The sequence below is a fragment of the Epinephelus moara genome, chromosome 10, assembly GCF_006386435.1.
Source record: "Epinephelus moara isolate mb chromosome 10, YSFRI_EMoa_1.0, whole genome shotgun sequence".
NCBI classification, from domain to species: domain Eukaryota; kingdom Metazoa; phylum Chordata; class Actinopteri; order Perciformes; family Serranidae; genus Epinephelus; species Epinephelus moara.
In genome coordinates, this window is record NC_065515.1 from 2,840,763 (window position 1) to 2,856,765 (window position 16,003).

At 44.6% G+C, this 16,003-nt stretch overlaps 1 protein-coding gene across 1 annotated transcript in view; it reads right to left on the reverse strand.

Moving 5' to 3' along the window:
• Nucleotides 1–400: 400 nt before the first annotated feature.
• The window catches only part of ptbp1b (polypyrimidine tract binding protein 1b), a 17,616-nt gene continuing 2,013 nt past the window's right edge, over nucleotides 401–16,003 (reverse strand). The window contains exons 2-13 of the mRNA XM_050055567.1: nucleotides 14,390–14,562; nucleotides 14,166–14,312; nucleotides 13,099–13,227; nucleotides 12,817–12,927; nucleotides 12,490–12,667; nucleotides 12,324–12,401; nucleotides 11,408–11,550; nucleotides 9,030–9,063; nucleotides 6,200–6,292; nucleotides 4,513–4,729; nucleotides 4,309–4,386; nucleotides 401–3,155 (exon numbers count right to left, since the gene is read on the reverse strand). Of these exons, the coding sequence (XP_049911524.1) occupies nucleotides 3,023–3,155; nucleotides 4,309–4,386; nucleotides 4,513–4,729; nucleotides 6,200–6,292; nucleotides 9,030–9,063; nucleotides 11,408–11,550; nucleotides 12,324–12,401; nucleotides 12,490–12,667; nucleotides 12,817–12,927; nucleotides 13,099–13,227; nucleotides 14,166–14,312; nucleotides 14,390–14,562 (1,514 nt within the window). The 3' untranslated portion in view covers nucleotides 401–3,022. The remainder of the gene's footprint in view (nucleotides 3,156–4,308; nucleotides 4,387–4,512; nucleotides 4,730–6,199; nucleotides 6,293–9,029; nucleotides 9,064–11,407; nucleotides 11,551–12,323; nucleotides 12,402–12,489; nucleotides 12,668–12,816; nucleotides 12,928–13,098; nucleotides 13,228–14,165; nucleotides 14,313–14,389; nucleotides 14,563–16,003) is intronic.

Consider the following 16,003-nt stretch of genomic DNA (forward strand, 5'->3'; position numbering starts at 1 on the left):
TGAATATATCCCTCCAATGCGTAGTTTAGGCCCTTTTGGTTACTTCTCAATGACATCTGATCGTTATGTCCCCAAAAATCATCAGTTGCCTCCTGTGAAATGCCGTGTACTGTGACACCTGCCATAGCGCTGGTCACTGAATGTTGATAGTTTGTCTGAGTGAGTGGAGGGGGCGTGGCTTAGCCATAGGTCAATTGCAGAAGGTAAATGTGTTTATTGCACATCAAACAAATTTGTGGCATAACTGGTTATTAACATGTTAACTGTGACAGCCCTGATAAATGTTTTATTTTCCTACATAATCTATAAATAAACCATGAAAACAAAATTCAGTTAAATAAGTAAGTCCTTGTTTTATTTGGTATTTTGTCATATTACAGACAGACAGACGACACTGCAGTTTGTAGATAAAAAGTGATTTAATGTGTGTTGTGACACAGACAGTGGAAGGCTCAGGCTCAGGCTCAGAACCGGTCGCTCACTTTGAATCAAAATATACATCAGATAAAAAACCACCAATCAGCTCGCAGACACCAAACTGTGGTATAAAACACGTATGTACAGTTCAACCCCCACACCCCACCCCCACCCCCACCCCCCACTGACCCTCCACCTCACTGACTGGTCCCAGTCCTGCCTCACCTACCACCTGTCCCACCTGACACTGAAGGTCTGTGATGCATTCAAGTCACCTGGGAAAACCCCTCCCCATGTAAACGTGTGTGTACTTAATGTCGTCTGTTGTTCTGACGTCTGAAGAAACTTCTGACAGAATAAACAACATTCAGCAGGCGTGTTCTCATTGGTCCACATTTATAAACACACCTGGGAGCATGAAGGTCCAATCAGAGCAGAGCGTGTCAATCACTTGATAGACAGGAACAAAGAGCTACAGCCTCAGGAGAAACACGATGCTCAGAGAACACACCTCTGTGGTGTCTGAGTACATGTGCTGTCAGACCTCCACCTGCATCACTTCCTGCTGCGTTCTGATTGGTTGGTCTGAGGGCTGTAGCAGCACAAGGGCGGCTCACTGGTCTCTAAGACTGTAAAATGGACCGCCGATGGTCGTCTGGTCTCACAGTGAGATCTGAAGCATCCACTGTTTCTCTGACGGTGTTTAACGGACCACAGTCACAGTGTGAACAGGCTTAAGAGAAACAGCCGAACCTGTGACGGACAAAGGACGCGAGATCGAGGCTGACCTCCTCTGAACGTCTGCAACGAGTCAGACTCTGAACTGGGTCACAGCAACTGTCTGAAACTCATCTACCAAATCTCCAAGGTGTCTTGAATGCACCACAACAGTAATACCCCCCCCCCCCCCCCACCCCGCCACCACACACCCCCAGCAGCTCGTTCGGTTCAGACGGTGAAGCTTCGTCCTGTTGAAGTTCAGGCGGACGTCTGAGCAGCCGGAATGTCGACGTAATAAAATTAAGACACACAGATAAACCAAACCAGCAGCGTCTGGTCTCAGCACAGTTGAGACGGCTGCGAGGCGTCTTCTCCGTCCAACCTTCAGAATACAGAGGAGTTGATACCTGATGTGTGACTCAGCGCTACGTTGAAGGCACTCCACGTTACATCTGGTTTTGCGATAGAGACTGAAGTCACACCGGTGGGCTGAATCCAGTGAAGCGGTCGAGAAATTAATAAAAACATTCCCACAGGAAAACACCGTCAGAGCCTAAAGCAGTTCACCATCGTCCATCCTTATGTTTTATTTTAGTCCTTAAACCTTTGAAACCTGAGGCAGGCGGATTTGTTTGCATCTAGAAGGCCGTTTTTGGTTTCAGCTGTAGTGGATCACAAACTTATAAATAAAACCGTTCAGAGAGGCAACGCGACAGATGAGACGATCATGATTCACAAACCCGACAGAACGCGACAGAAACAAAACAACATTCATCTGCGGATTGTAAAGGCGGCACGAGAACTGCCGAGCTTGCAGAGACATTCACAACCAAACAAGTCAAAGTTCAGGAATGATTAAAATATTGCTACAATATTTGATTTGAATAAAACATGATTGCATACATGGAAATAAAGAAATCAAAGAGGAAGAAAAAAGAAGAGCATCTACGGACTAAAGGCCAGCAAACCCGCTAAAACATAATCTGTTCACATGTTTGACGCTACAGTAACCAGCAGTACAAATAACTAACATAAGGAAAACAACACCAATAAAATACACATAAAATATGGATATTTCTGTAATACATCAACAGTAAACCTTTATCAACTGTAAACCTGCTCTTTGCCAATTTACAGAGGCATGATGGGAGATTTCTTTTTCTTTTTTTTTCTTTTTTTTTTTACATGTCAAAGTCGAGGTCATTCTGACTCCAGCAATAAGGCACAGGGATCATCTGAAGGCCAAACTAAGCCTTTCTTAACGAGGCCTTTCTTAACGAGGCCCGGACTAATTTCTAACAGCTCGAGGGGAAATCCACGACCTCCCAAACCTCGTCAGATCTGATATTTTAAAGACAGAAGTGTTTTTTCAGAGGGGGAACTTCAAAGAAGAGGATTAGGATCACCGGGAAACAAATGTGAACTGAAATCTGAGAATAAAGAAAGAATTCTGAGTTGATTAAGTCAATGTTTGAAAAACTTTAATCAGCGTTGCCGAGACATAAACGTAGAAGGCTGACTTTACCTCTGGGATTAAAGTCAAAAGGCAAGAGCGGCTAAAATGTAACTTCAAAACAAGAAAGACACAAATATACCAACAGGATTTTAGTCCAGATTCTGACTATAATCTGTAAAACTCCCAGAATCCTGACAAACTCAGATTACTGACTTTATTCACCGACTTCTGAGACTGAATCCAGAATTCTGATATTTCTTAAAATGACCCTAATCCTCTTTGAAGGCAAAGAACTTAAAACAAGTTTAAAAAATAATTTAACATCACACCAGACTCCACGGTGGTTTCTGCATCTGCAAACATGCGTTGGAATGATCGGAGTGTAGTGGACACCATCGAGTCAACAATTCAGATGGTGAAGTCTGAGGCTCAGATGGAGGACTTGGAGAAGGAGACCCGCAGGTGGTGGTTCTCTCCCAGGTCGTGGTTGTGGAACTCGATGAGGGACTCGATGGCCTCCTCCACTGAGCCCATCTGGATCAGAGCCATCTTGTGGTCCTTCCTGAAGGAGAAACCGACAGGTTATCAGACTCTACACAGGAAGTCCACAAGTTTACATGATTTAATGTAGTGAAGAGATGGAGTTTGAGGGCAAAGGTGAAGGCTCTGTCCTGGCATCCAAGTCTTTATATTTTGCCCAGAGGGTTTGGGCAAAGCAAAACAGACTTCAGGGTAAGGCCGAAAGCTTTAAGGCAGGCATAGGGGTTTGAAGGCAAGGACGAAGGTTTCGCAGCATGGACAAAAGCTTGGGCACAGATGAAAGTTTCAGGGTAAGAAGGCAACGATAAACGCTTCAGGATAGAACAAGTATAGGGAATTCAGAGCAAGGCTGAAAGTTTAAGAGGAGGAATGACAGCTTCAGGACAATCTCAAAGTTAAGGGTTTTAGGACTTGGACAAAGTCTTCAGGACAAACGTAAAGGCTTTAGGACAAAGATGAAGGAATCAGGAAACGATGAAAGCTTCTGGATAGGACAAATGGCAACGTCAATAACCTAAAGGACAAGGACAAAGGCTGCTGGGCAAGACCATGTGCTGCTGGGTAAGAACAGGGGCTGCAGGGGAGGAACAAGTGTTTTAGGGAATTACAAAGCTTTAAAGCAGGGCAAGCACAGGGATGTCAGGGCAAAGAAAGAAAATCAGGGCAAGGAGAGGAGCTTTAGGGCAGGAATAAAGGCTCGGGGTAAGTTCAGGGGCTTCAGGATAAAACAAAGCTTGAGGACACAGCATGAACTAAGCACTGCAGGGCAGGGCAGGGATAAGGGCTATGGGGCAAGGAGATGGCAAGAATAAAGACTTAAGCGAGGTGCAAAGGGAGGGACCCTGGGGCAAGGATAAGGGTAAAAATGAGCACATGGGCTCTAGGATGAGGACATGGGGTTACAGGGTGAGGATCAAAACTTCAAGGCAAAGACAACAGTTTCAGGGCAGGAGCAAAGGCTGAGGAATCAGGGTGAAAAATTACAGGGCAATGACAAAGGCTTCAGGATGGGACGACTAAGCAAACTTCAGAACAACAAAGGGAATTTTAGAGAAAATGCTTCAGAACAAGGACAGAGTCTCTGGGACAAAGGAGGGCAGTCCAAGAGGACGGGCTTTAATGAATAGGGCAGGCATCAATAAGGTTTTGAGATATGAGATAGGAAATTGACTCACTGGAAGAACTTGAAGGCCTTGACTGTGGCTCCTGAGGAGGAAAACAGCATCTTGAGGTCGTCCTCAACCACAGACGGGCTACAAACACAAAAGGAACATCATCAAAGTAATGTTGCAGGTAGTTTTAGTCTGGTGTGTAAGGAACACCTGAGTTTGTACGACAGGTGTGAAAGATGTTCCTGCTCCTGCAGTCGGAGGACTTACGGTATGTTGGAAAGGTGTAAAGTGGCAGAAGGTGGGAAGATGTTGGAGTAGTTTTTGGAGCCGGGTTTCTTGAAGCGGTGCAGAGGGGAGTTGCTGTAGTCTTTGGTCAGGCCCTGGTCCTCATGGCCTTCACGAGGAAGCTGGACACTGGTGTGTTTGGACGGCGTGATGCGCAGAGGCTTCCCGTGCAGCTGCTGGCCACTCAGGTGGCTCATGGCTGCAAACCAGACAGGTGAAGAAGCTGCTCAAGTTTCTCACTGGATTTTTTAGGTTTGTATTTTATTTTTATTCTTTTCCTGTAACAGCTGTTAGCATATTTAGTTTTTGTTTTTTTGTTGATGCTCTTATTATCTTTACAGCAAACCTTTTATCCACCCTGTTTCCTTTAAAACCAAAACACATAATATTTTAGAAATGAGTCGTAAGCACCTGGAAATTTAACTTGCGCAGTCCTGCAATAAAGTTTCTGACTAAAATTCCTATTAATCATCATTAACTTTTCTCTCACTCTAAGGGAAGTTTGTACTGTGGGAGCTCAGGATAAGACAGAGTAAAGTTAAAACAAATATCACAGGACTGGGTCGCCAATAATGATTGTTGGCTGTTATCTATGTGAACATCTCAGGATCCAGGCTGTTCTCATGCACTGTTCGAATATCTACGAAAAGTTAATGCATCAGAATTTGTATACGACCCACATATAGGAAGCAGATTGTGGTGGTGGATGGGTCACACACGACTTTCCCCCAGGAGACAGCTGTTCATAGCTGTACCTTATTTTAAGGTACATCACCATGTTACGTCAAGCACGTACTGTTATTTCATGCAACCAAGATTCTTTACCTAAACTAAACCTACGTGACTCTTTGTTGAGTACACAACTTCACATTAAGTGCAGAATTTTCAGTAATATGTATCTAACGATGCTGAAACCTGACCTAGACAGCCTTTTGTTAAGTGCTTAAATTTAAGTGAAGTACGTAAGTTTACGTTAAGTACGTAATGTATGACACTTAACCAAAACTCTTTACTTAAACTTAATCTACGTAACTTTTCGTTGAGTATGCGACTTTATGTCAAGTTCATATTGAAGAATGCCCAAACATAACATTTTTCCTAAGCCTGACCTACACACACTTTTAAGTACACAATTTTACGTTGAGTACGCAACTTTAAGTTAAGTACAACACGAATGATGCCCAACCATGATTCTTTTCCTAAACCTAACCTTACCTAACCTAACCCATAGCGGTGTTAATACATTAGATATCATACAAATCGTCGGATGAGGATACGTTTTTTTCTTGTATTTTCTCCTTTTATTTTTACTTGCTAATTTTCTCACTAACTCAAGATCGTCGTCTTCTTTGTTGAGATCACAAATGTATAAAACTAAATATTACAGATATGCAGATAATTACGATAGAAGAACACTAACGAGGGTCTCTTCTGATCAGCGTCTGTCCGGTGGAACCTGAACTCATCCGTAGGTCAGAACTTTTTTATTTTAGGGAGACTTTTTGGATTTATTACTGAAACCAAACTGTGGATGTTTCTATCACCATTTACAGAATGATTCTAATAAACTGGGCTCTCAGACCCTCCTGAAAAGTCCATTTTAAAAAGACCAGAGGACGTCCTCTTGGTGGAGACCAGAGGAGCCCACTGAACGTGTGCAGAAGGTTACCTAGCTGAGCCTGTGTGCAGTCAGACATCTGAACCAGAGCGTTCTCCTTCTTGTTGAACAGAATCTTCACTCTCATCACGTCGCCATAAACACCTTAACACACAGCCACAAACAAAGACAAAGGTTAGATTCACACAAACATAATAATCTACACTGTTCAACCCTACAGGAAGTGTTCAACCCTACAGGAAGCTGTGAATGAAACTGGTCGACTGCAGCCTGCCAAGACACTGACCCTTATCTATCTCTACGCTCTGATTAAACTCTGATGTATTAACACAATAAACTGAACGTAAACCCTGGAGGAGGAGCAGCGGTGAGATGCTGCCGTCAGCAGGTGGGAACAAAAGCTAACAAATTTGTGAATTTAATTTAGAAGGGAGGAATTTCTGGATGTTATGACACGGGAAATGCAGTGAGGAAATTAAGGGTAAGGGTCAGAGAAAATTAAAATGGCAGATTACACCATGTAGGAGCTATGAATTATGGGAGTGCAGCTGATTTAGTACTGACGACATGCAAACTGAAAAAAACCCGACATGCAAACTCAAAACTTGAAACTGAAATAAGATAAAAACACACAATAAATGCAGCTTGGATCAAAAATCACATTAAATCAGTGTTCAGTTTGTGCTGCTCACAGCTTCCAAACATGACTTTAAAAACTGTGAGCGGAGAGTCGATCCAAGGTGAACTGTTGTCAGTGTGTTTCCTGGATTATTATCAGCAACATTCTACTGAATCATTTTCTGACCAGATTCATTTAAATTCAGCCTTAAAAAATAACTTAAGTTAGAGGGATAGTTTGGGGTTTTTGAAGTGGGTTTGTATGAGATACAGCCGCCAGACTCAATAAAGAAAACCAGTGATTTAACATGAGTGAACACAGGAGCTGCTGGGCTACTGCTGCCTCCATCAGTCAGTGTGTTTGTGTCACTGTGTGACCTTGGTGTTTTAAAGGGTTAATTGTATGACTCCGCCCACCAGTCCACCCTGTGGTTGTATGACTCCGCCCACCAGTCCACCCTGTGGTTGTGACTCCGCCCACCAGTCCACCCTGTGGTTGTATGACTCCGCCCGCCAGCCCACCCTGTGGTTGTATGAGTCCACCTGCCAGTCCACCCTGTGGTTGTATGACTCCGCCCACCAGTCCACCCTGTGGTTGTATGACTCCGCCCACCAGTCCACCCTGTGGTTGTATGACTCCGCCCACCAGTCCAGTGTCTCTGACAGTCTCCATCCATGTCAGTGAAAACATGGATGCTTCACACACAGAAGATCTATACAATCAGCACAGTTTCAAGATTAGAGTCACCAATTCAGTATCTGACCAAATGTCTCCCCTTCTGTTCCTGAGATATGACGTTAAAACATGATGATGTCACAGTCAAGCTGACCTTTGACCTTAATTATTTTATCCTGTTAGACATTTGTGTTGAGTTTGGTCAGAATTAGTGAATGAATTCTTCAGTTATGGACAAAAATATGTTTTGTGAGGTCACGCTGACCTCTTATCAGTTTATTCTTAAGTCCAGGTGAATGTTTGTGCCAAATCTGAAGAAATTCCCTTAAGGTGTTCTTAAGATATCACATTCACAAGAATGAGATGGATGTACGTCTCTATGCCTCTGGCTACAGCTGTTGTCAGTGCAAAGGCAGAACACACTAACTGATGGAAGCAGCAGTCGACCAGCAGCTCCTGCTCACTGATGTTAAATCACTGTTTCTGTCGGTGGAGTCTGGCTATGATTAAAGAGATGTAACAGCTTAATTTTCCTCGTGGAAATTACTGTCAGACATTAAGGTGAAGCTGTGAAAATATTCTCAATATAACGTACACTTAAAGTGATATTGAATTTCAAAGTTCTTACAATACATTGCGTGCTGACTGACACCTGCTGTCGGTCACACACTGACTGTGGGTCAGTGCCTCAGACAGCCCCACTTTAAAACATCTGAACTGTCCCTTTACAAATGACCAAAACTCACATTTCAGTTGAGATCAGTTTTTATTTGTTGCCTGAGTAGAAACAGATTTTAGGGGCTCAAGTGAAATGAGCTGCAGATGCATCAAAGTCAAACTTGTTATCAAAGTTAATTTTTTTCATGTAGGGTTGGCTTCTTGATTTCTTTTTCTGTGTTTAGTTGGAGTTTGTAGGAGAGTGTCCTGTGTTATGTGACAGTTTGAGCATCCTACCCTCCAGACAACCTGGAGCTGGGCAATATGTCCTGGAAATTATATCACAATATTTTTAAGTGACACATTATATGTTTCAGATATTTTTAAATCTCCTTAGAGCACCTGCATTAACGTTCGGACTGGGAGACAGAATCCAACATAACAATACGTCTGACCAGTTCCCCTCACTGATGCAGAAAGCTGTGCGGATCTTTTTTTTTTTTTTTTTTTTTTTAAATATATATATTAACACAAGATTTTTGATCAATAATCATCGATAATGTGGATGTAACGACTCAGTGGTTTGAGACAAGCGTTAAATTAAAAGTCTGGTGAGTTGATACATTTACATCAGTTTACTGTAACGCAGCCTTTAACATGAGGGGAAACACACTGGTGCCACATCACCATACGACGACGTCCAAAATCTGAGACAATAAATAGTTCCATATCTCAATAAGGATATGTCTTCATATTGCCCCGCCCTGAGACAACCTGTTCACATCTCTTACTGAGGAATCTTGAAGCTGCAGATATTGTGAATGAACTCAAATCAACACGCAGAATCTGATAAACCAGCAGACACTCATCGTTTCATTAAAACCAAACTGAAAAAGTGGAAAAAAAACTGAGAATAAAGTGACAACATACCGAAGAGAATAAAGAGGCAGTGGGGCGTAACTCTCTTTAGAGACAGCAGAGAAGGCAGCGGAGGGACAGGACAGGTAAAGGTGGGAGGGCAGGACAGGTGGAGGGTCCGAGGCGTTTCCATGGCAACAAATTAAACAGGGGAAAAAAAGACAGGTGAGGGGTCAATCAGAAGGTTAATTACCTTTGGAGAGGAGGAGAACACATGACTGGACAGGTGTGTGTGTGTGTGTGTGTGTGTGTGTGTGTGTGTGTGTGTGTGTGTGTGTGTGTGTGTGTGTGTGTGGGCATTATAAACATTACAGGTAAAGACATCAAGTGAGAACAAAACCTGTGACATCAGAGACTCAAACAGCCAATCAAAAAGCAGGATAGAAAATGTTTCTATGACATCACTGCAGGACCTGACCTCTCTATGACCTCTGACCTCTCCTGTTGGTTGTGATGTTCATGATGTAAGAGGGTCATAAAGACGGCGTGAGTCCAAATGTTAGTCTGCAGGAAGTAAACTAAATGATGTTCACTGCAGCGCGCCACCGTCATCAGGGCGTGCCGCTGCCATGAGGGGCGGTGCCTCGGCTGCAGCGGTGTAGGGTGGGTGGAGCCTGTCAGGTGACATCCACATGAATGTCAGGGCCAGAGGTCAGTGGTCTTAATGTCTGATTGATCGGAGTAAAAGACTCAAACTGTGCAGAATAAATACTGTTTGCTGACAGGATGTTTGAAGTCATGTGACTATTATGATGAGTGAAATTCAGATGGAGAGCAGGAAGTGATGAAGTGAACATACAGGAAAGTGACAACATGAAAGTGTTGTGCTGATTTGTCCGGTGTGGACACCATCATCGTTACAGATGACCTCGTCCTCCAGATCTAATGTTACGAACGTTACATGGCGAGCTGATGAAAGCGTACAATAACCTAGAGGACTTTAACTGTCCGGTTTGATCGACTGAAACAACCGACGTCTTGTTTTTGGTTAGCTAATGTTAGCCAACTTTAGTGTCTATTTTCAGTGTTGGTCATCCTTGTCTCCAGTTGTCTCCATCTGGACAACTCACTCCCCCAATCCTAAATGGATCCCTTACAGACTCGTTGACTCAAGCCCTAAGCCCTTACAGACCTAGGACCAATTCCATTTCTTCCCCTTAGCCCTTGTCTTGGCCCGTCCCCTTAGTTCTGCACGTTTATGTGAGGGGAAGTGGTGTCCCAATTCTCCGTCAGGTTAGCTCTTAACCTGACGGAGAATTGGGACACCACTTCCCCTCACATGAACGCGCAAAACCTGTAAGGGCTTAGGCCTTGAGTCAACGAGACTGTAAGGGATCCATTTAGGAGTGGGGGAGTGTCTGTGACGTCACGTGAAGAAGTTATAGCAATGTTTCTGAGAATTTTACAACCCCTCTCTGACACGTGTTTGTATCTATGACATGATCATGTTGTAAGAGATGTTACCAATGAACTAGAATAATGGAAACTATCTGTGTGTGTGTGTGTGTGTGTGTGTGTGTGTGTGTGTGTGTTTTTCTACCATTCTTACTTTTAGTTTCATTAGGGGCCTCCCTCCCTAGTGTAGTGGTTAGAGCACTCACCCTTCATGCAGAAGGTCCAGGGTTCCAATCCTCAGGTCAAGGGTCAACATCAGCAAAGGCATGCGGTCGTGAGAGGTTCCCACCTCCGTTTTAAAGGAACAGTTCACCCCAAAAATCTAACCTAACTATATCCCCTCCCTCCTGTTGTGTTCTTCGGTCTATACTGACACTACACTCACCAGCTGTATCACTGCGCAGAGCGAAATGTGTATCCGCTCATGGACGCGAGGCTCGTGACAGCGTGAGGTGTAAACATCAATGGTGTCTTCCTCAGCTGAGCTGTAACGTTAGCTAGCTCAGTGATGCTAGGTGAGCTAAGGGGAGATGCACGCTTCCTTCTGTACAGTGACACGGTTGGCGGGTGTAATTTGGTTGAAGGAAAATAGTTCCTACATGTAAGTGCTCAAGACAAGGTCTGTGGATTCTGCTGAGTGAGCGGGTCAGAGACACTGATGCAGTGATGACACTGAGGAGAAGATGGACGTCTCTACGGCTGACATGTCCAACACTCAGCTACACTGACACACAGCTCTACAGCTGACAGAGGAACATGGAGTTTTGATTTTTTATTTCCCACATGTGATTGGCTGTTTGAATCCTCTGTCGTGTCCTCTGTGGACACGCTGGACAGAATGATTAATAATAATAATGACAGTAAACAGTGTGCAGAGGAAGTGGAGGAGCTGCTCACAGGTGGAAACAAATCAAACTGTGGACGATGTTCATCTTTAGACAACAATGAGACAAGAAGGAGGACATGACGAGGAGGTGGACAGACTGTCCTCTCACCTCGGGGTTGAGGTTGCTGACCAGCAGGACAGAGACTCCAGCAGACATGGGGGGGAAGCCCAGCCTGGTGGCCCCGGGCAGGGACAGAGAGGCCAGGGCTCCGGGCAGAGTGGGCACCGCCAGGCCTGGATAGTGGGAGGACACTGGGAGAGACGGGAGCAGTGAGACAGGACATGTGGACGACAGTTAATGATCACAGTCTGGATTATTGTGGTGGTGTCTCCGTCTGAGAACACATGTCAACAACAGCGTGCTCAGAGATGTGATTGGCTGAGTGCTGACCATGTGACTGCAGCTCCTCGACAGGAAGTAACTGGATTTAAATGTTTGATAAGATTATATTTCAGACAGTGAAGGAAAACGTTAGCCACACAATAACCATCTGTACATCAGTGAGTCAGAAAACAGCAAACATATTGATTATTGATTGATTGATCAGCTCCACCTCTGACAACAGCCAAACTATATCAAACCATCTGTAAACAAACTGTCACACAGCTCGTGCAGAATAATCACAGTCTCATTGATCCAGTCGGACGATCAGGACACACGTGACTTGTACCCTGACGTTAGAGTCTGACTGTGCGAACAGCTAACACTGACACAGCTGACTGGTCTCAGATAATCTCAGTACTTAATCGATTATGGACTATTTCTATTCTACATTTCAGTGACATGTGACATGTGACGTGTGACGAGCTCTTCCTCCTTCATTCATTAAATTTTGTCTACAAATATTTTGTTCAAAGATCCTCAGTCTGGTTCTGCTCATATTTTACAGCTAACAATGATCAAGATTAAATGTGTGAAGCTATCTATCTGACCGTAACCTGGTGAATGAACCTCATGTTATGTTGGAGCTGCACATGTGACACACCTGCAGCTGTGTGACTGGACGTGGACAGGTGAGACTCACCTGCAGGTTGGAGGGTGAAGGCTGGTGGGAATGTGTGAGTGGCTCCGGTGTACGGACCTGCTGAGATGATACCTGGAGCTGCAGAGAACAGACAACACCTGAGTTACACTTTGAGCTTCACATGAGGTCACATGATCACAACTGTTAGGGGGAGGGGCTGGCGTACTGAAGGCTGTGGCCATGGCCGGGTGCTCCATGGCGGGCTGGCTGTCTCCGGTGGGCAGGTCGGGTCTGGTGAAGTCACGGCTCTTCTCATTGTTGTATTTGACGTTGAGGCTGGTGAGTTTGGAAAAGCTGATCCTCAGAGTGCAGCAGCCGTTATAGATGTTCTGTCCGTCCAGAGCCTGAAGGACAGACAGGCAGAGGGACAGGCAGAGGGACAGGCAGAGGGACAGACAGGCAGAGGGACAGACAGGCAGACAGAGAGACAGACAGGTCAACAGAGCTCTACAGTATTCAGTATCCGTGGCAACCAGCAGGGCATGGGGCTCACCAGTTTAGCCGCCTGGGCGGACGCTCCGTCAGGATACTGCAGCAGAGCCTGGAACTGACTGTTCTTGGTGAAGACGATGATCCTCAACACTGTGCCGAACTTTGAGAAGATCTGAGTAGCAGACAGGAAGTGGGTCAGACTATTACAGGAAACGCACGTCTGAGAAATCTGAGTCGTGAGGCGTTCACAGCCAGCTGTCTGAAACAGCAGCAGGTTCAGAGTTCATGATGTCTGTGGATCTATGTGTCTAAATGTTGTTGTTGTTGTTGTTGTTGTGTTTACCTGGCAGAGGGCGTCCAGGGTGACGGGGTACACCAGGTTCTCCACCACCACCCTCAGCACGGTGCTCGGAGCTGCCACAGCCCCGTCAACATGAGACGTAGTGAGGGCCCGAAGAGCCGCCTGGGCCCTCTGACAGAGGAGACATGGAGGATCAGAACATGCTAACAGATGCTAACAGCTAGCAGCAGAACGGCCCTATACAGATGCTAACAGCTAACAGCAGATAGGCCCTATACAGATGCTAACAGCTAACAGATGCTAACAGCAGATTGGTGCTGTACAGATGCTAACAGCAGATAGGCCCTGTATAGATGCTAACAGCAGATAGGCCCTGTACAGATGCTAACAGCAGATAGGTCCTGTACAGATATTAACAGCTGATAGGCGCTGTACAGATGCTAACAGCTGATAGGCGCTGTACAGATGCTAACAGCTGATAGGCGCTGTACAGATGCTAATAGCTGATTGGTGCTGTACAGATGCTAACTGATGCTAACAGCAGATAGGCGCTGTACAGATGCTAACAGCTGATAGGCGCTGTACAGATGCTAATAGCTGATAGGCGCTGTACAGATGCTAACAGCAGATAGGCCCTGTACAGATGCTAACTGATGCTAACAGAGATAGGCCCTGTACAGATGCTAACAGCAGATAGGTCCTGTACAGATATTAACAGCTGATAGGCGCTGTACAGATGTACAGATGCTAACGGCTGATAGGTGCTGTACAGATGCTAACAGCTGATAGGTGCTGTACAGATGCTAACAGCTGATAGGCGCTGATAGGTGCTGTACAGATGCTAACAGCTGATAGGCGCTGTACAGATGCTAACAGCAGATAGGCCCTGTACAGATGCTAACAGCAGATAGGCCCTGTACAGATGCTAACAGCTGATAGGCGCTGTACAGACGCTAACAGCAGATAGGCGCTGTACAGATGCTAACAGCAGATAGGCCCTGTACAGATGCTAACAGCAGATAGGCGCTGTACAGATGCTAACAGCAGATAGGCCCTGTACAGATGCTAACTGATGCTAACAGCTAGCTACAGCACTGAGCGAGCAGTACCTCCTGATTGGGGGAGTTGTCGGTCTTGAGCTCTTTGTGGTTGGAGAACTGGACGTAGACGGGATGGTGTCTGATGATGGGCATCACTGTGGAGTAATAACCCACCATGTTCTGAGCTGCGTCCTCCGTGTTCATCTCTAAGAAGGCCTGACGGGGGACGGGGACACGTCAGTACTACAGTAACAGTACAGATACCACAGAGTAAGAATACTGCGTTCCTGCACCTGGTTTTTGGCTTTGAGCATCAGCAGGTTGGTGACCTCTCCGAAGGGCAGACCGAGGCTGATCACCTCGGCCTCAGTGATGTCGTTGGGAAGCTTGCGGATGTGGATGACCCTGGAAGGCACGCCAGGACCTCTTATGTCACCTTTGAACTTCTTAGTGTCGTTGCCATTGGCTACAGAGGACAGGAAACAATCAGGACAAGTTTATCACACAGAAACCTGAAGCGGCGATGAACTGATCTGTGAGTCGTCTGGTCCTGGTGTTCAGGAGGTTTAAAAAAAAATGGATGGGCTATGAATTGTTGTATGTCTCAACTCCTAAAACTCTGTGTAAAATATTAAGAAATAAATACATAATAGTAGAATGAATGCCATAAAACTTTTTTAATTATTATTATCCAGTGTTGACACAGATCAAGACACAGGTTAAAGTGCAGCCACACAATGTGGTTAAAAAGTCATTTTAAAGGCTACAGTAGAATGCTTTTTAAACTCTGCTCCGTTTCCGTTTCGTTTGCCTGTAAGCGTGCGTATGCGTAATGACGTGAGGCATTACGTGGTATCAAATTGGTCATAGGCTGTACTCACCGACACCCAGTACCGCATTTTAGGCAGTATCGGAGGCATTTCTGATACTGGTATTGGTATCAGTACAACTCTAATCACAACACTGAGTGAGGAACATCAGCTTGACAGTTTCACCTGTGTGAGGTGAGCTGATGAAACGTCTGTGGAGATCTGTTTGTCTCAGTGTTATCTTAGTTTAGTTTAGTTTCTTTAGTATCTGTGTGAACAATCTGTCTGTAAATATTCAGCCACCTTACACAAATACAAAGGACTATTCTGTAAATATAAAACAGATCTGCAAATACACAGAAAACCTGTGAATACATTTTAATAATTCACAAAAAAATAAAATCACGTCTGAATATCTTTCCAACAGATATCTGTGAATCTACATTTGTATTTTTACTGATGAAACGTGAGCAGAATGAATTTTGTCAGAAGGAACTTTACGTATAGTTAAATATTCATCAATATGTTACCAGCGCCGATCTTTTCTTGTGTACTAACAAAATCTATACCTGCGTCTGCTCGTAGCGCTCATGTCAATAAGATACTGCACATAAATGACGCATATCATTGTTAGAAATTGTGCTCTGCTGCGTTCACAACACACAGACACTTTTGACACATCCAAGTTAAACATGACAAAAGATTAGAATAAACAAACGCAGATAAATAAGTTGGTATTTAGCAGATTTAAGCTTCAGATTTCTTAAAAAACATGAATGAGTTATTTAAATCGACTTAATACAAAACTGGAAAACGCTGTTCTCTGAATGAATAAAATAAACCAACACTCTGCTCCTCTGCGCTCTGTACACATCACAGCCCCAAACTGCACCTCATCTTACTATATAATGATGAAAACTCTCTGTGTGTCTGTTCCACGTTTTTCTCCTCACTGACTTGGTCAATCCATGTGAAATTTGGCACAGTGGTAGAGGGTCATGGGAGGATGCCAATGAAGCAATATTACATCAATTGGCCAAAGGGGGGCGCTATAGCAACCCACTGAAATGTCAAACTTTGAATGGGCATATCTCATGC